This window comes from Lagopus muta, chromosome 10, assembly GCF_023343835.1.
Source record: "Lagopus muta isolate bLagMut1 chromosome 10, bLagMut1 primary, whole genome shotgun sequence".
In the NCBI taxonomy this organism is placed as follows: domain Eukaryota; kingdom Metazoa; phylum Chordata; class Aves; order Galliformes; family Phasianidae; genus Lagopus; species Lagopus muta.
The window spans coordinates 13946132-13966475 of record NC_064442.1 but is presented as its reverse complement, the minus strand read 5'-3'; the positions used below and the strand labels follow the sequence as shown (position 1 = coordinate 13966475).

The following is a 20344-nucleotide window of genomic DNA, read 5'->3' as shown; positions in this document are numbered from 1 at the left end:
GTGAGCATCTCAGCAGTTATTGGATTTGATTCCCATAGTACTCCTGTGAGAAGGGAAATTTAATCTTGATTTTGTGGCTTGGAATTTATAGAACATAGTTGGTTACTTATCTGTCAATACCATACAGCAGATCTTCGCTGTTGTAGGATCTAATAGGAAGCATCCTGCCTCAAATAGTTTTTTTTTATTTATAATAGAAATATTCTATATAATATGTATATATTATATACATATAATTATATATTCTCTGTATAATTTCTTCTATTCTTATCTGTTATTCTTGGTGCCAGTAAAGGAGAAATTAAAATATGTGATAAATTTAACTGTTACAGCTATAAATGGATTTTTAGTAGAAACACTGATGATAGATAGTTTTGTCTCACCAGTGTTGTAAGCCTTTTGGAAACAATTACAAAACCATCTCAATTGTTTCAATGTAAATACAAAAGAAGAAAATGTTGCTAATAGCTCAACCACGCTGCTAGCAGTTGATTTGAAATGGAGCATGTTGAATCACATATAATACCAGCATGCATTCTTCTTCCTATTTCTGGTACTGCTATGCTGTGCCAAACCACACATCAGTACCATCACTGCTCAGTCCACAGTCACCACCAAAATGGAAGTGATTGTCTTTCAGTGGAAATAAAACATTAGGTCAAGAATTATTTTCTGACTGCAATTGTCTTCTAATGCACTTAGCTCAGATGAAATACATTTTGTTCATATCTCGTTCTCATGAGCCATCCCTGTGATGTCTTTTGAAGGACTTGCAGCCAGTATTTAAAGGCTGTAGGGGAACTTTCTAGGATTCTGTATTTGCTGCTCGTTGCAGAGTGTCTGTACTTACAGAAGTTTGCAAATGGAAAGGAGATCTAGAGTCTGTAAAAGAATATGACCCAACACGTACAGGTAGGATTCCAAGCCTGGTGTAAGAGCTAACTCCTAGAGTACTGGGGCTGCCTGTTACTGCCCTCTTGCCTTATAGCAAGGTGGGCTGCTCTGTGTTACTTGCTTGGCAGCTGCACTTCAAGCTTGGAAGGCTGTCTTCTATAATGCAGAAGCAGAAGGCTTCTGTGATGCATCTGTGCAGCCCAGGACAGCACAGTTTCCAGATCAGGTCTTCACATGCACTGTAAATATTTTAACTTGCAAAATATCATGTCTGTGGCAGATACCAACCTACAGTAATTCCCAGTTGTAACTGATATGTCTTCCTATTTAGAACATTCTATAGTCAAGAAAAATACGTCCATCTGTTTTGAATTCTCTTGCATCTTCACTGGAGTTCTCAAGAGTATGCCACTAATTTAATATACGATTGTGCTCTACATTCATGTTGTGTATAAGATGGTCAATATACAAGCAATAAGCTCTGGAATAGCTGAAGTGTTAGCATATGTAAACTTTATCCAGCGTGAATACTTTGCAGGCTCAGTATTCTCTGGCATATTGTAACAGGAGCTCTCTGGTGTTTTAGAGAGCAACACAATTTAGAATATTTATTTCATCAGTAATCTCCTTCCTCGCAGAATCTGAATAGTTCATTTGCTTGGCAACATCTCCTGTCCAGCAATGATTAATTCCAGAAGAATAGCAGCTAATATAACTTGAGAGCTGCTGTGGTTGTGTTTTTTTTCTTCTGACTTTCCTCTGTTTTCTTTTAAGGACAGTCATTGCCCTGGATAGAATTTTACTGCTCCCTTGCAATGACAGAGTTGTGCCAGTTCATGTCTCCTAGTCATGACATTCTCCTGTTTCACTGCAGAGTATTTTAGAATTCAGGAGAATGCCAAATAAAAGGAGAGCATTGAGCGAGAAGGGATTTCTAATCGTTCTTAATAATCTGGCTATTGAATAACAGCGTAGAACCCTCTTGTGTTCTTCTTTAGGAGAAGTGGGGGATTTTTGTCCCCAGATCCTTAATTCCTTGGTATGGATTGGGCGTCACATTTGAGAAGGCTCCTTAAACGATTTACACTGGCTTATTTTCACTAGAAGAGCAGGCAGTGCTTCAGGAGGGGGGAGGGGAGCTGCCAAGAGCGTGCACATATAGATTGTTTTGGTGTCTGAGCCAGTGCAGAACAATTTCAATGGAAAATGGATAATGGTTAGCATCAGCTTTTGTACAGATGCTTTTTGGCTAAAAGAGAGGTAATTTATATTTGAAGTCTGTCGGTGTAATGCATTATTTTTTGCTGTAGTATTTTTGCTGAAGTTTCCCCTTCTCTCCCCCTTGAATTCTTTGCAGTTAGTGAAGCTGCCTCTGCTATTTCAACCCAAACAGCTTCATCCTCCATTAAGGTCTGTGCTAAGTAAACCCTACATCACAAAATGCTTGCCCTCTCTTTTTGGATAGTATTTGTGAATAGCTTACATATTTGGCAGCAGTCTTACTGCCAAACTTGAAACAATTACTGTATCGCTATGGTGCATTGACTCCAACTTGAGGTAGAAGCGGGGAGAAGTGCTTTAGAGAATCTTAAGGGAGCTGTGTTAATGTGTGTCCCTTCTTACATAGTATGTTAACAAGCATTAATTGATGCAGATGCTTTAAAATGATTTGCACATTTAAACATCCAATCCTTTCCCTCTACTCCCAATCGCCTTGGGAGAAATGAATATATCTAGACTGGACACGGTTGCTTAACTTAGCTTTCTTGGAGGTTTGGCAACATTTTTGAAATGTCCCACATCTCCAAAAGTCGCTATTGTGTTGTGCTTAGTAGTAGCTGGGCAGCGTGGCCACAAAGCCATAGGCTCCTCGGCCTTTAGCATTCACTGCAAGGTTATTATAAATAGTGGCTTTAAAACCTTAAAATTCCATTTCACAAAAGTGAAAGACTTTGTTTGAGATCTTTGAAATGATTCTGATGCTTTCATGCATAGGTAACAGTTGGTTGCTGGGTATCAAACTAAAATGTATTGGAAAATGAAGCTTTTAAAAAGTGTGGTCTTTATTTCTCCTTCAAGGTGATACATACTTAGTTATGATCAAGGAGAAACATCTTCTTATGGGGGGTCTACTGAAGTACCGGGTGATCATCTAGCATTTCTGTTATTAGAGGTTGATGATTTTTCCACTCTCCTATTAAACTGTTTATGCTGAATGTGGTCTGCTGAATGAGAGAGTCTAAGGCTGGTAGAGACTAGGAAGTCTTAGCTGCTGCTCTGGCCTGTTATCTCCTGTCCAGTTCACAGGACACATCAGAACATTTTATTCTCTTGCCTGTACGCTGTAGAGATTCTCATCCCCTCTGTTTTTGCAGAACAGCACCATGACTTGCATCCTGCCTGTTTGGTTGTGTCTTCTGGAACTCTGGTCATGGGGACGCTGCCACCTGGGCTGTGTTCATGTTGTCACATGTCCGGAAGCGCGTGTAGTGCTCCTGCTGAACTTCTGAATTATTGATATGATTTGCAGGCTACCTGTAGGTTTACAGCTACTCTTGCAGTACTGTCAACATCTTTTCTGAACCTATTCCTTCCCTTCAGCATTCTTGCTGCCTTCCCTAGCTCAGTGTTATCTGCAAGTGTCATCTCTCTGGGAAGCGTCATCGTCTGTTCATGAAAACACACACTGGAATCAGATTTAGGGAAGACTTTTGCAGATATTTCCTCAGTAGACGCTGCAATCTGGCCAGTGAGCTACTCAGAAGTACCAGGTGTAGCTTTTTAACTAACTCTGCACATCTCTTGTGTAAATTTCTTCTAGATAGGATTTTTCCAGCTTTTTCTAGCTAGTGACAAAGCCCTTAGGAAGGCCAAGCAAAATCACAGCTTCCACTTCTCACACACGTACAGCCTGTTTGCAGGAAATTAAATGGGTTTGACAAGATTTTTATCTTGACAAATCCATACTAGCTGCTACTGTTGCCCTGGTTATTTTATAGGTGCTTACGAATAGAGGGTTTGATTTCTTCAGGCAGAATTTTTTCAGGAAATGGAACTGAGTTCACTTGTTCAGCATTTCCCTGCCCCTCCTTACTCTGCTCTTGTTAGCTCAGAAACTGTCTGTCCCTTTTTAGATTTCTGTCATCTGACACCTGCTCCCTAATTCCTGAGGTAAAAACTGCCCTGAGATGACTTTTGCCAGTGCCTGGGGGCAGCTCAGTCCAGCAGAAGCATTCCAGGCACCGTGGCTGTGCCATGGGGCTCTCTGGGGCCCTTCACGTCCCCTTGTGCAGCCATTGCAAGGTCTGAAGGAGACCTACTGGAGCAGATCTTGTATTAAAATGCTCTGTTATCAGACATCCTATTCTTCTCTTAAACTGGGAGAGAAGGGAAGTGGGAACTCTGGCTTTATCCTGGTGCCCAGTCACCAGGAGTGCAGAGTCTGGTTGTGCTCAGGCCAGAGCTGGTGGCAGCCAGTTCCTGGGATCAGAGAGGAAGCTGGGGCTCTCTGCTGCTCCTCACTGCCTGCTAGTTTGATTTTCCCAGATCCTGGCTCACCAAGGTGGTACCTTTCAGCTTTCTGCAGGGACCTTAACACCTAGCAATCAAAGCCACTAAAGCTCAGGAAACCTAAATAAAAGAGAAGCTAAAATTAGAAGCCAAGTTGCTAAGAAATCTTGAGACCGAGCAGTGATTGTTATGGCCTTTTCTATAACAATAGTCTTGAAAAGAAACATAACGTGAAACCAAATCTCCAAACACTGAATGTTTAGGATTTTACCTGCTACCAGAGGGAAAGCAGCTTTAAAGTTAACTCTCTGAACTCCAGTTTATCGGCATCTTGTTGAAAACACTGTTATAGTGGACATTCATTTTAAACTAATGTTTATGAAAATGTAGGAAATACATACCTTTGGTGAGTATGCAAATAAAAGCGCAGAACTTTGTAACTAATACATAAGAATTTATGTGCTTACTATCATTTGTCAGGCTGTGGCAAGAGGCCAGAGAAATACACTTAGGACATTTTAGATCCAGTAATAGTTATATTAAGTTATTAATATTGAAATAAGCAAAATTCCCTACTAGTATTCCAGAAAATCTCAACTCTCTATTAAAAGTGTTTTTTGTTTTTCTTTTTTTACTTAAGTTCAGCATTCAGTGCATAAGGCTCAGGCAAAACATATTGGCATGAGCTTCCTTAGGGCCAGTGTCAGTATCCACGGGGCTGATAATTGACTGCTACTTGCTTCTATTCTATTCTTTCTTCAGTGGCTCTGAACGTGGTCATTTCTTGGTGGTGTTCCAGAGCAGAGACTCTTCAGTCACGAGCCCCTAAAGAAGGCATTAAGTCTTCTCTGTTACTTTGCCCATCAATGCATGTATGTGTTAAGGATCGTATGTAAGATGTATAGAAATAGATGCAACTGTAAAAATAGATGAATAGATGAATAGGTAAATAAACATACTTAGTGCAAGTTTGGGCTTCTGTTCTTAGCTTTGAAGATGGAAATCCCAGCCCTTGCATGGATACTTACACTCTGGCATGAATGCTTACTGGCAGTCTGTGCTGCAGTACGTTTAGTCACTTGTGGAGCAGCCAGTGTACAGGAACAGGAAAATAGCTCACCTGTATTATAAGCTGAAAATGCATTCAACTGTGCATACTTATACTTTCATTAAATTACACAGTGTTGACTGATAAAATAGTGTAATTGTTTAGTGATAAGAATAGCAGATTTTGTTAAGGACCAGCAGGTATCTATGGCCCCTTAACAGAGTAACTAAACGTGTGTGTGTATACATTTATATGTACTTCTTTCTGTATGTATGTATATATGTGTGTGTAGGTCACTCCAAAGGTAATGCTTCCTATTTATTTCCATTGTATTGCTTCCTACTTATTTCTACAGCAGATATGAAGAGCACAATAGTACTGTTTGATAGGGCAAATTTTCAGCTACAAATGTTTTTTTCAACACAGTCACCGCCGTTAGCTGTGTGTTTATACCAGCAGTGAACAAGAACCCACAAACCACACATAGAAATCTGCACCACTGGAGATGCCCCACTGTCAGCACAGCTGAAATGCACTGCCCGTCATCTCAGCATGCTCACGTCCACTGCTTAGTTTCCATAAAGGTTCAACAAGCATCAGTGAATGTCAGTGGATACAGTTTCTGTATGGAGGAATTCAATCCCACCCCTTCACTTTGCCCACACTTCTGTGGCAGACACCATTTTGTCAGAGTGCTCCTCTGCTGCCATCTGTCACACAGCAGCAGCACGTAATGGAATATTGGTGGGAAGGTTCAACTTCTGCTGCCATACCACCAACATCCAATTGTGACACATAATTTGTGTTGGCCAACATAATAAAATAGAAGGCATTATTTTTGGAATTATATATATTGGAAAATCATCTGATCATTTTTTTGCAAGTAGTGACAGAAAAAAATTGTCTTTAACAAAATTGTTAGGTTGCTTTATTTTTTTTCCTAAGCTAAATAACTTAGAGAAGCTCAGCATCAGAAGGCATTTTGACTTTAATGTAATCTATACTTTTCAGAGCAAATTATGAAAGAAAGGAGAAATTTGTTGCCCAGTCATGCAACAGAATGAGTCAGTGAGAGCTGGCTCATTCTGTACAAGAGCTTGACAGCAACAAAGAGCAGAATTCCATGTTCCCTCCTTCTGCTGCTGTCAGGTTTTGCCATTAGGTAAATTCTTATATTCAAATTGAAGAAAGGATGCACTTCATTGAGGAGGGACTTGTCGAAAAAGCAAACCTCTAACTTACATGAAGACTTCACTGGGTCACAAATATTAGTAAGGTATTCTGCATGTCCTCGTTAGGAATGCTGGTGGATACTAGAGATCTGGATGATGCACTCACAGTCTTTTCATTTTAAAGAAAACCATTACTTTGTGCAATGTTACTGTTCAAATTCAGAGTTCATGTTTTAATAGTAGAGAGATTTCTAAGACATTTAACTTCGTAAGTGAAAATATATTCCCGTAATCCATGACTGAAAGCTTTTGTGTGGAATGTTGCTAGGGGCTTCACAAGCCCAAACTTGAATCTCCTTGCCTACCTGTCTACCATGTGCACTTATTACTCTGAGGTGTGACATGAAGACCTTATTTAATAGAAATGATTTTAATAGAAATGCCAAAGAACCCTGGGGAAAGAAGGCAGGATTTGAGGTTACATTTACTAGCATTGCGAAACGATTGATTTTCTGCAGCAGTTTTTTATGTTTCTATTTTGGAAATATTTGGGGGCTGCTTGTTTGCTGACGGAGAGAATTTTGTTTCAGGATACACATGTGGATTCAACCTCAGATTTTAGAGATCAGTAAGATTCTCAGGTAATCAAATGCAAACGTTTAAGTCTTGTAAATTTTAAAGACTGGCAGAAAGCAGTATCAAGCTGCTTTCAGAAAATGCCAAACTCCTAGCAGCTGGGACAGCTACTCTCAGCCTCCCTCAGGAAACAGTCGGCGTTTCATGAGATAGAGCACTTTCTGGTGTATGTTGTTTTGTTGGATTTTTTTCCTCCTTGTCCTTAGTTTGGGCTTTGGTTATACGTTCTAAATCTTTTCATTTTATTTGTAATGAGTCCTATATCATGTCCCTGCAAGAGAAGGCATCATCCTTGAAATCCTAGTAAGTCTCTCTGCTGTAAACAGTTTTTGAAGGATATCAGCCCGTATGATTACTAAATAGTTGATTTAGTCCCATTTACATGAATTAGCCTGCTATGCCACTGAAGAGTATGTTGAGGGGATTTTTTTCACTGCCCTTTAGAAGTACCTGTGCTTTTTGTTAATCATCTTTACTTTACTGAGGGCTTTACTGATGCAATATTAGCTCTTTCTGGACATAAAGGGAAGCAAAAACTGTTGAGTTCAAGCTGCTGCTCTCTGTATTTCTTCTACTTACCTGATTTTTTTTCATAAATTTGATTTTGCACACTGAGAGCTGCTATTCAGAGCTTCCCCAGGAGTGAATCCTACATAAAACTGTCATCTTCTGGGTGCTCTGAAGGCCAGAGAGCTTAAGTCTGTGTGGCTGCTGAGCACTGCGTGCAAGGTTAAGTGGTTAGATTGTAAATACAGATTGCCTTTTTTCACTGCCAGAGAAGTGCTTTAACCTCTGTTTGCACGGAGCAGTGGAGACATCCAGTGGCCAAGACTTGCATGGTTGACAGTTGTACTCAGGATTCTGGCAGACGTGAAATAGTCCTTACTAGGTTTTTTGTTGTGGTTTGTTTGCTTTAAGCGGGTTGCATTTGGTATTATTTCTTAGAGCTGATGCCTGCAGAAGCAACGACTGTGCCTAGTTGTGTCATTTACAGGACTACTGGCCCTGAGCTGCAGGTGAACATCCAATTTGTGGCAGTTCCATTGGACCAGCAGTAGTTACTGCACAGATACTCACACAAACCCAGTCAATGCTTTGCTGAACTGGGGCTGATAGCACGTTGACATCTAAGGTTTTGGTTTATATTCTTTACAGCAAGCCGAAATCTTACGGTTTTGGTAAACAAATGTTGTGTGTTTATTTAAAACAGAAATGCAAAACTCTGTTTTGACCACTGATTGAATCAAATTATTTTAACTAAAAAAAAATAGGCTAATGCTTTCTAAAGCCTTTAACCAAAATTCTACAGCAATGTGAGGGCATAGAAATAGCCCCACTTGGGAAGGACAGGCCATCTTGGAGTATGCAGTGATTTGTGGCAGGCACAGTGGTTTACAGATGCTTTGTTTCGTTATGACTCAGTAATGTTATTAGTAAGATTTCCCCAGTGTTTATAAAAGCTGTAACCAGAGCAGTCGTGTAATGTATTCTGATAACAGTTCCATACCATTTGCAGTTATAAATGCTTGGTGTTTATGTCATAGAGCAACTGTGTTATTGTTACTGTGCAAAACCCCTCCTTCTGTGGGTTATCACTATTTCTGAATGCTGTAAAAAAGAAAAAAGCTCTGCAGGTTTTTAAGGCAGCTCTTTGGATTTCTGCTTTTTTTAGAAGTAATTCAAGATGGCAGAGATGACTGAGCTCATTGTGGGCATTTCAGCAGCTTTTATTAAACATCATAACTTCCAGATACCTACACTTTTCTCCTTTTACAGGGTGACCCAGGGTGAACATTCATGCTATGCTAAGGCACATTTTTAGGCAGTCAGGAAAAAAAAAAAGATTTCATAAAGTCACATCAAATTTATACCTGTTGCTGGTTTCCAGATGTCCAACTAGTCAAGAGAGACTTCTGTGTGTCTGTTTTTATGAATGACTTATTTCCGGTTGGTTTCTAGTAATTTCATTGGGGAATAATGATCAACTTTCCAGCTATTTTTTAATGGATGACAGCAAATCTGTAAGACATCACTAATAGTTTTTTAATGACACTGGGATCGGGGAGAAATTGAGAAACCAGAAGAACTAGAATAAACGATCATGTTTGCAAATTGCTTATTGCCAAAAACACTGAATATGAGGAAGAGATGGTGGAAAATCAGAGCCAGTCAGAAAGACACAAACACAAGTGGAAAGAGGGAAGAGGCATCATGGGAAAGCTGGCAAGATACTTGAGTTCCTTCAGTTACTTAGGCTTCTGAAATTCCATTGCAAAGGAGTTGGAACAAGGATGGTATGCATAATATTCATTTATTGATCAGAAAGCTTGGACAAGTACAGTATTTTTAGAAAGGATATTTAAATCAAAATGTCTGATGTGCATCAATATTTCAGGATCCACATATTATAAATAAACTTTATTTTCTGTACTTTTTTTGTTTAGTTACAGAGCCACTTAAGGTTTCATCTAGTTAGTAAAATAAAGATTTTCACAGGCCATGTCTGCAACTAGCAAGCAATTGGTGGTGGAAAATATGCTCTAATGGTAAGATTGACTTTGTTAAGTAATTAAAATAGTAAATTGGTCCCATAATCTTCCGGATGGGTTGCTCAAGATAGTTCAACCTCATTGGAGTTGATAGATAGACTCCTGTTACATTCAGTGAGTTACAGAGAGTGGCCCATTTTCAGTATTCATTTTTGCTTAGCAGCCAGAACCTTTCCCCAGCCTAGTATCTCACAAAGCTGTAAGTTCTCAACAGAGTGCAGGCAGCCTGGCTGCCCATGTGTTTGTTGCACAACACAGAGCACCCTACTGGAAGGAGCCAGTTGGCTTGATGAGGTTATCATGGGATTTCTGCTGGTCAGCCCAGTTCTGCCTGCGTGGATAGATCCTGGACGGCCGCTGAAGTACCAGAGCTCAGAGGCTGTCATCCTGACAGCTCTCTGTGCTTCCCTGTGTTGTAGAGAAGAGATTTTTCCTTGCCTCATTGATCTCAAAAATCTTTATAAGGTTCAGCTGTGTGCAGGTCACAATACTTTGCATTAAGGGCAATATAGGTCCTATATATGACACGTGTCTCAAAGTTCCTCGTGACTATTTCACGTAGGACTTAGTGGATTTGGGAGTAGAACAAACTCTGGTCTGTCCCAGTAAAGACGAAGTTTGTTTGAATACCTTCCTTCTTTGATTTCTCATATTTGTTGGAATGTAGCTGCAGTCTTTTTATAAAACGTTGGATACATACATATATATTATATATATATATACATTGGATACATATACATACATATATAGGATACGTACACACACATATATATGTCTTACTATTTAAACCTTGCTGAAGGATGATTTTTACATGCATATCAAGTTATTGAGACCAGCTGAAGTAATAAACTGCTACATTACATGAAGAGAGGAAAAGTGGAAGTAAAAAAATTTTATCCCTTAGAGTGAAGAATGGAAAACAATTTTTTTCAAGATATAAACCAAAACGAAACATCAGGGCCAGAGTATTAGAAGTTTATAACTGAGCTAACAGTTAACAAAACTGAAAGGAGAAAAGTAAAAAATAAACACATCTCCTTCTGGTTATTGTCAAAAGATGTTCCCAAGCCTAACGAGGAGAAAGTATCAAAAGAGACTTAAGTAAACATATCACGCCACAGTAGCCTTTCTGTTGGGAAAACCAATGGGGTTATTTAGAAATCAGGCAACAGGTATCTGTGCTGTAAGAAACATTGTTCTTTCTGGCCACTTCCAAAAACTTTTAGTTCAGTTTTAGTTCACACTGCTAGAAGTGTATTGAACTTGACTTTGTTTTCCTGTATGTATGTACCTACATGTAAGTAAAACCTTCAAACAGAAACTTTGGTTTCACAAAACTGTAAGTTCTGCCTTATATACAGCACATGTTAAATTATGTCTCCTGAATGGAAGAAACCATTGCTTTATTTGGATGACTTCATGCTGTAGACTTACGAATGAGTTTACTGATGAGTACAGTGAATACAGCAGCTGGAGACTTGTCAGGCTCTCCTTGCATTACAGGTCTTCCTGCTCTGCCCTGCAGACTGCCATAGGATAGTCAATGTGTCAGCCTGAACCCAACCTGCAGGCCCATTGCTGAAATCCCAGGACACTGATAGAGTAAAATTAATGTTACATGGGCAGGCGAGCAAATCTCTTAAAAGCTCTTCCAGTGCTGGCTCTGCCCCATTAAACTTCCTGTGAAGCAGATTCATAACTTCTATTGTAAGCACTGATTACAGCCTATGGCATGCTAGGCCCTGAAAATTGCCGAGCTGTGTAGAGACAATTTGTTCCTGGAGCAATTGATTCTGACACCTCCTGGATGAGTGCATCTTGGCTCGGTTACGGAGATGCACTGAAGTTGACTTTACAAGGCAGTGTGCACATAGAATGAAGACTAATGTAAATTTACTTAATCGCATAATGTAATATTAATGTGGACGTGATGTTTCCTTGCCAAGAGTGTGCATGCCACTTCTCTTTGGGCACCCCCAAGGCATGTTTCTTATGTTGCAGAGCTTGTTATTAACTATTTTTAGATCTTTAGGCAAACTTACAAAAATTGACAAACGGTAAAAGCATTTGGTAGTGTTTCACAGAGAGCTAGTACTGCCACACAGATAACAACAGGGAGTCTGGATCTCACATTAAATCAAGCTTTGGACTGAGGGTCCATCAGTGAGAGTTTGTACATTCCAGTCGCTACCTCACAGCATGTAGAACGTGACAGTTCTTTGCTCAGCCATTTGCTCCCGTTGCACCTACAGCTGGCATCAGCAGATTTAACGTGCGTGCAGTGAGTGACGGTGTGTGTTCTGAGCAGCCTGCAACCTCAGGATCTGAAACAGAGAGGAGAAACTTACTACATAGGGGCAGCCAGTGTGCACTTGTGCACAATTATAGATTTCTTTCATTACCTTACTGATCATCTGCAGTTGGTTCTGGTTTGCACATGATTTCCTGGCTTTTTGTTTTGTTTTTGTTCTGCGGCTCTTCCCGCCCGCATCCCAGCACCAGGCGCCCCCTGACGGCCGGGCTGCGCCTCTGGCGGGCGGATAGCTGATTTCTCTCCCTCGATGTGCAGCTGGCCACAGGGCGAGCCCGACTCAACGAGGGGTTTCAGTTCAGCACGTGTTCCCTTACTGTCCGTTGTGGTTAAATGTCCTGTCCTATGCTTTTCCTCTGTAAGGAAAGCTGTGTTCTGGCTTGTTCTTCCCTCCTGTGGGCTGTTCTTCCCGGCTCCACACGGTGGCACAAAATGGCGCCATGGCTGCTCCCTCAGGTCAGCATGTCAGCCCAGACTTCCCAGTGCGTGCTGCTGCTCAGGTCAGCAAAGAGGCCTCACCACAAAACCACCACAGCGGCCTAAGCTAGAGCACCAGCTGTTGATTGTGGTGTGGGAATATACAGAACCCAGCTCTGCCATTTGGAAAATACTGCAGTGGGGTGCAGTTGAATTTTTCTGCTCAAACCCATGCCCTGAAATTGCATTTAAGCAGCCTGCTTAGAGGAAATGAAGCATGTTGCTACCTGGTTGTGACTGCTTGTATGGAAAGGTGGGAGGTGATTTCCAGCACAAGCCTTGAGAAGGGCTCCCAGTCTGGCAGCACGCATGCCTAGGATGGCCTGGTGTACTCACAGCCCGTGTGACAAGGTTAGTATGAGAAGCATAGCAAGTTTTTAGGCTTAGATTATGTTTTCAATATGTAAAGTAAAAACCAGATATTGCATGTTAGCAGGCTTGCTTACTGAAGTATTATTCTGCTTGAGTTAAGTCAATAATGAATATTTCTGGCAGTCTCCTCACAGTAGTGTTGTATTTCACCCAAGTCGACTGTTTAATAAGGTAGTTTAAATGAATACGGTGAGAAGTTCCACAAAGACTTGGTTGTGTTAAGATAGGCATGAGAAGCAAATAACATTAGGGAGACATGTGAAACAGTACCTGTATAGTGAACTGTCTTAGTAACTGTGTTATGCCTTTTAAAAGAGCCCATTTTTGAGTAATGTCTCTTGCTGCCAGCTGCTTTGGCAGGCCTTCAGCTTGTAGCCTTAGTCTATTCCCTGAGGTCAGATAGATGCTTTTGTAAAGGCTGGGATCATATGACAGTACTAAAACACATTGCCTGTGTGGAATCAATCTCTTCACAGCTCATTGTTTAATCAATGTTTTTTGTCCAATTGCCAAGCCAATAGTGTAGTTTGACATGGGATTAAAAACACAACAGTTGTGGCAAAAGACTGGGTAGGACAAGTGTCAAGATACTTGGAAAGTTAATTGGTGTTAGAGTACTTTTTACTACTTTGGTCTCTTGTTTTGCAAGGGAGTTCTCAAATATGTTCTTTTGTGATTTATGCATAGTAAATACACCACACTTTTACAGATCCTAATGGAAGATACCTGTCACTCAGAAGGAGCTACTCACTTAGACTCTTAGGCAGTCAAAAGGTTTTTTCCATCTTTGAAATCTGGGAACATTGTCTCTAAAGGTAGTATTTGGTATATGTCTGACCAAGACAGTGCCTTGCACTTTCTCATCAAGCGAACCTGAATTTTGAATGTTGAAGGTAGAGACTCTAACTCTTTGTTTAGGATTTATTTTTGTTTTATTTATTTATTTTGACCACTGAAAGCAAGTGAGCTCAGCATGACTGTTATTATTTATGCACTACTTTAGCATTATAGTAGGCTTACACAGCAAAAAGAAAGAGGGAAGTCCAGGGAAAAATGGGATGGTTCAACAGGTAATTTATTTAACTTTCTCCTTTTCAGAGTCTAGAAGGCAAACTGAGAACTTACAGGATAAGTATTTTAAAGGATCAAAACCAAACAAGAGATATTAGGAGGAGGACAGGAATGTGAGGCTTCAGAATCCTTGAACTAAAGGAAATAAACATAAAATATACAGACGTTTAAGAAAATGCTGGTTTCTGGTTTGGTTTTAGGTAAAGGAAAAATAAGAAAATGTATTTTTTTATGCAGAGGTTATAAAAATAGGGCGCTTTCAGAGAAGGACAATGATTTCATTGGAAAGGGTATTGAAATTGGATTAGATTCAGTTGAGAATTCTGAAAGTAGTTTTGTGTGAGGGGTCTGAGCTGATAACGTTACTCAGTTCGTCATAAAAACTGTTATACTTGGGAATTGAACTGCAGGAAAGATCTCACTTTTTTAAAATTGTGTTTTATTTAAGAACTAAGTGAAGTCCTTGGGATGATATGATAGTGAATCTGTCTTAACAGAGTAGTCAGTGGAAAAACTGCATAGTTGAGCATAGCATTTGCAAGAAGGGAAAGCAAACTGGTGATTGACCTCATTTCACATCATTAGAGCTATTAAGGATTTTAACAAAAGATTGTGAGACACAGTTGATAACATACATGAGTGGCAGGTAAAGTTAAATGTATTTTTCATCATGCAGATGAGGTTCAAAATTCAAAATTGCCCTGCACTATTCCTGCGTCCCAGTAGGACGTTACTGAAGTTGAGCTATGAGTTAATTTCTTTCACAGAAGATAGATGTTAAACACGAATGTGAAATTATTGCATGTATTTATTTTGGTCAGGTGTTACACTTTAGATCATACACGTCCAGCCTGCTAGTTTTGTATTTTTGTTGCCTACTTTTTTCCCTTACTTTGTTGTTTCAGTTGGCAAATAGGAGTAATTAAACGCATGCAACTTTAACATGACCGATGATTTGAAGTAGAATGACTACAGATGTATTAATGAACTTGACAGCGTGAGATGCATGGTGTGTTAGGCTGATCTCTTTGAGTAACAGAACCTTACATGAGAAGGCTGTGTCTTGTCTTTGTTCTTCGCACTCAGTGTTCTGTGGTCTGTTTTCCTTCTGGCTCTTGCCAGGTCTGGAGGTTTTATTTGGGATGAGCTTTCATGAGGTTTTGTACAGTGACATGCACTTACAGCCCAGAAGGCCAACCATATCCTGGGTTGCATCAAAAGATGTGTGACCAGCAGGGGCAGGGGGTGACTCTGCCTCTCTACTCTGCTCTTGTGAGATCCCACCTGCAGTACCATATCCTGTTCTGTGACCCCCAACACATGAAGGACAGGGAGCTGGTGGAGCAGGTCTAGAGGAGGCCCATGTAAGAGATTATTCTTTTACACTTATTATTTGTGCTTTGTGACAGAAATATTGAAAATTTGATCGCACTATAATGCTGTGTACCTCTTGATTTCATTTTGTATTTTGGTTGCAGTAGTACTATGTTTTATGTTGTTGTGGGTGGTAATGTACCTCTATTTGTTATATTTATTTGTTATTGTTAAATGTGTGGTTATTGTTAAATGTGTGGTTGTCACTTTTCTCCCTTCTGTTCATCACCTAACATTGGTGTCACCACTCTTGAAGAATCTCGGGTTGGTGCCTGTGGTGAGTTGATACTGTGTGCTGTTGCAGCTCTTTGTTTCTCGCATGGTTCCATGTTTTATCCAAGGTGTTGTATCCTTGATTTACATTGTAACTACTTCAACTGAGGACCAGTCCCATGAGGACAACTGTTATAACCAAGCCTGGAAAATGAAACATTTGATTCCCTTCCCCCTCCCTCCTTTACCCTTATGCTTGCTGTCTTTTTCTCACCGTCCTGGATCCCGTTTTAAGCAACCTTTGAGTCACGGGGTGGTGTAAGAGATTATTCTTTTGCACCACTGTCTCAAAGCTTGCTGAGGAGCACTGATGGACACATCCTGGTCAAGGTTGAGAAATCCTTTATCTGAACATTTTTCAAGCCAGGGGCAATGAGAGAGAGATAAGTCCCAGCTTAATGACCTGGAAGCAGTCTTTTGTGTGGCCTTGAGAGGCCACAAAGGTGGTCAGAGGGCTGGAACACCTCTCCTATGAGGACAGGCTGAGAAAGCTCCAAGGAGACCTTACAGCGGCCTTGCAATCCCTGAAGGGGCCAATGGGAAAGCTGGGGAGGGACTTTTTATAAGGGCATGTGGCAACAGAACAAGGGGAAATGGTTTTAAACTGGAAGAGAGTAGGTTTAGATTAGATATTAGGAAGAAATTCTTTACTGTGAGGGTGATGAGACACTGGAACAGGTTCCTGGTGAGATTATGGATGATCCCTCTTTGGAAGCCTTCAAGGCCAGACAGGATGGGGCTGTGAGCAACCTGGGCTAGAGGGAGGTGCCCCTGCCTATAGCAGGGGGGGGTAGAAATAGGTGATCTTAAAGGTCCCTTCCAATCCAAAATCATTCTGTGTTTCTATGATTCTACAATTATAAATTTTAAGCTTTTTGAAGTGTGGAGGTGTCTTAGTTTCAGCTGGGATGGACCTTCTTCAGAGTGTGTGGTGTCATACTGTGGTTTGGTTCCAGGAGGAGAACAACACTGATAACACATGAGTGTTTATAGTTGCTGCTAGAGTAGTGTTGTAGCCAAGTGTTGTGGAGCCAAGGCCATTCTCTAATTCTAGTTCTGATTCTGTGATTCTGTGATTCTCATTGAAGGGCCCAAGGAGCTGGAAGGGAACAGAATTGGGACAGCTGTCATAAATTGGCTGAAGGGACATTCCATAGCACACAGCATCACGCAGAAGGAGTTTTGATGAGTGTGAGAGTTCATCTCTCTTTCTTCTGCTGTTTGGGTATGCCAGCTGGGCATCTGCTGGGGAGTACTGAGCAATTGCTTGTGCATCACGTGTTTTATATACATACATATATATACATATATATCTATATATTGTCAGAACTTACTATTCTTTTCCTTTTCTCTGTCTTAGTAAATAGCTTCATCTCAACCCACAAGTTTTACTTTTTTTTGCAGTTCTCTCCCCCATCCCACTGGGAAGCAAGGCAGTGAGCAAACAACTGTGTGGTGCTCAGCAACCTGCTGGCATAAAGCACAAGTGGAAAAAAGCCTTTGGATTTTTTTTTAAATTTTCACATATATTTTTAAAGCGTTTATTATAATAAAAATTAGTGTATTGTAGGTGAACTGACCAGTTAGTGAGTATGTGAGCCTAATCTGAGACACGTCTTTCTGATGGCAGTGTAATGTGACAACATTTTGGAGATATGAAGCATCAAAATACTATGCTGTGAGAAGACTGAATTTGGAAAGATTTTCTAAAAGTTTAAAATACTCTGGGTCACTTAAAAACATATCTGTCATTAAAGGCTGAGATACTGTTTGACTTTTCATTAAGTATGTACAAGTGCTTACCTTGGAGTTGCTTTCTTGTTCAGCATTCATTTGATGTAGACATTCACATTGCATTCTTACAAACCACAGGGCTAGTTTAATATAGTTTTCTTTGTTAACATTACTGCTCTGGTCTTCCTAACAAGATTTTTTTTTTGTCTTTTTCTGCAGTGAAGGGAAGTCAGAAGTGTGAGCTGAATTGCCGTGCTATAGGCTACCGATTCTATGTGAGACAAGCTGAAAAGGTGATAGATGGGACACCGTGCGACCAAAACGGAACTTCAATCTGCGTGGCAGGGCAGTGCAAGGTAAGGTTATTATTGGCAGCAGGTTGGCTGTCTGTGCTGAACTCAGCCTGTACATACTGAAATTCTACCAGAGGTTGACACGACTTTACCCGTGAAATGGTGTCAACTTTTTATTTTTTAGCTGATCTGAGAATCGCTAGCTTGTGTTATTGCATGTTTTATTTTCATATCTAATTTGTTTGTCTACTAAGAGCAAACTGTGGAATGCTGAAAGGCAGGATTCAGAAGGTGTTCTGGCTGCCATTAAGGTGACTTAAATATCTAGCTTTCTATAAATGAGATTCTGTGGAATAATCAGAATAAAAACACTGGAAACTTAAATAAGAGAGAAATGTAGTATCTTCCTTTGTTTAAACTTCAGCACGGAGGTATTTTTTTCAGTCTGCAACATAAGGAGGTAACTGAAGAAACTATTATTTGATTGTATTTTAGCTGGTATTATTTTTCTACTTGGCCTATGTTTGCCATTTTTAAGATTCATGCCTTACTGGCTGTCCATTTACTCAGCAGTGATGTTCTCTTAGAAAATACTGAAACGAATGGCAATTTTTCAAGGATTTGGAAGGACTTTTTGCAGCCTGCTCTCTATGTTCTCTTTGTAATGCACAAGTGCACTCTGCTTTTTCTACAAGATGGTAGCAGTCTTAAATATTTTTGAACAAAATGTTTATTTCTAACCTTTGTTGAAGTAAGATTAGTGAAAGCAAGTATGACACAAATAATCAGCAAGTAGCGTTTGGCACTTGAATAATGTTTGTTGGCAAAAGAAACAGAAGTAGGTCGTAAGTGATTCATGGACTCTAATTGTGAAAGGTCAAGTTTGGATTAAATGGTTGATTTGCTAGAGGAATTCTCTTATGACTGCAGCCTTTTTTTCTGCATGTCCAGATTCCTCTTGCTTGTGCACATTTGGACAACACAATGCATGTTTCTGATCTCTGGTTCTTTGCAGTGCACACAAAACCATAGCTTTGAATTTCCTTTGTAGATGATAAATCTGTGTGAAGCTGTTAAGGAATCCCATGATCTCAAAGCAGTTCTGTAATTGCCAATATTTTAATTACTCTTCTGATCTATGACTTGGAGAAGTGAAAAATAGGTGTAGTGTACCAAGTGTTCTCCTACTGTGCAAATACAAAAGCATGGTATAGAAAAGCATTTGGTATAGAAAAGCATTTGGTATAGAGTAGGAGAGGGAACCTAGTGGGAAATAGTGTTGTGCATTTTGAAAATTGGCCATTGCTGGTATCGAGTGCCACTTCCCAAAGCTGTATGTAAATAAATAGTAAGCTATAAATGCTTACTCTGAATATGTAACTTGGTATTTATTTGATCATCAAATAATTCATGTCAGAGGGGACCTGTGGAAGTCATGTGGTTCAATGCTCTGCTCAGAACAGGGCTGGCTGTGTGAGATAGCTATCATGGCCTTTTCCAGGCTGAGATTTCAGTGTTAGAACATTATCATAGTGAAATCTGTTTTCTTCGTATTTGACTGAAGTTCCCTGTATTGTGACAGGTAACCTTGGTCTGCCAACAAGCACTGCATACTTCTGAAAAGGATCTGGCTTCATATGATCTATTAGGTGTAGATCTAATGATATCATTAGGTGTAAACAGCAGTAAAACCTTCCCTCAGCATTCTCCTGAGAATAGGAATCCTAGGCTTCAGTGCATTTGGAATGTCTTATGAGATGTTCTTCATTCTTCCTCTTAAACTACCTCACATTTCAAGATAGATTGATCTGCATTGAAATTTATAATCTTGTTCCCTTTGTGCCATTTAGCTAATCTCTTATTCCTTATGATTTAAGGCTGAATTAATCTCAAACATGAGTGTTACTGCATATATTCCCGGTCTCAAGGGTCTCTGAGATTTTTGTATTCCACTTGCTCAAAATAATTTAAAAGAAATATATATTCTTTCATTTAACATGGATTTTATACGTTGTTGTGTAAACACAGATGTAGCTGAAGGGTGTTAATAATTAGCGAACTAATTTTTGAACTGTTGTGCATAAGAGAATCTTTTTTCTGAGAAGCTGTCTGCAATTACAGCTAACTGAAAATGTTTCTCGAGTAATGAAGATTATTCCAATGTTTGTAATAGGCAGCTTTTCCTTTAGGCCACGTAATTTTTATATTTAGTTTTAAATCAGATAGTTTATGGTCTCTATCGCCCTCTGTTGGACATCTTGTTTCATTACCTGAGGCAGTACCCTTTTAAATAAAAATACCTGCTTGGTCCCCAGAGATGTTATTTCTGGGTAGTATTTTTAGTTTACCTTCTTCATTGAAACAAAAGGCAGAAAAATATTGCTACAATAAAAATAATAGAAATTACTGCTATAGTGACAGAATAAAGAGTGCCGAAGTCAGTTATATTTTCATCTGAAATAAAAATTATACATGCATGAAGTCAGGAGTTTCTCTCTTATTAAGGATTTAAAAAGTTGTGTAAAGCAAGCATAAGTGACAGAAATTCGATCTTCTCACAGTGTGTAAAATGCAGCCCTACCTGTTATACTGAGATGTATATCCTGTTTCAGCATTATTAAACAGATGTT

The 20344-nt window shown here is 39.8% G+C and overlaps 1 protein-coding gene across 8 annotated transcripts in view; it reads left to right on the top strand.

The window, feature by feature from the left end:
• THSD4 (thrombospondin type 1 domain containing 4) overlaps nt 1–20344 on the top strand; it is a 286352-nt gene that overhangs the window by 126504 nt on the left and 139504 nt on the right. For all 8 annotated transcript variants that reach the window (XM_048955750.1, XM_048955751.1, XM_048955755.1 and 5 more), the window contains one exon: nt 17641–17777. In XM_048955750.1, coding sequence (XP_048811707.1) covers nt 17641–17777 — 137 coding nt within the window. The remainder of the gene's footprint in view (nt 1–17640; nt 17778–20344) is intronic.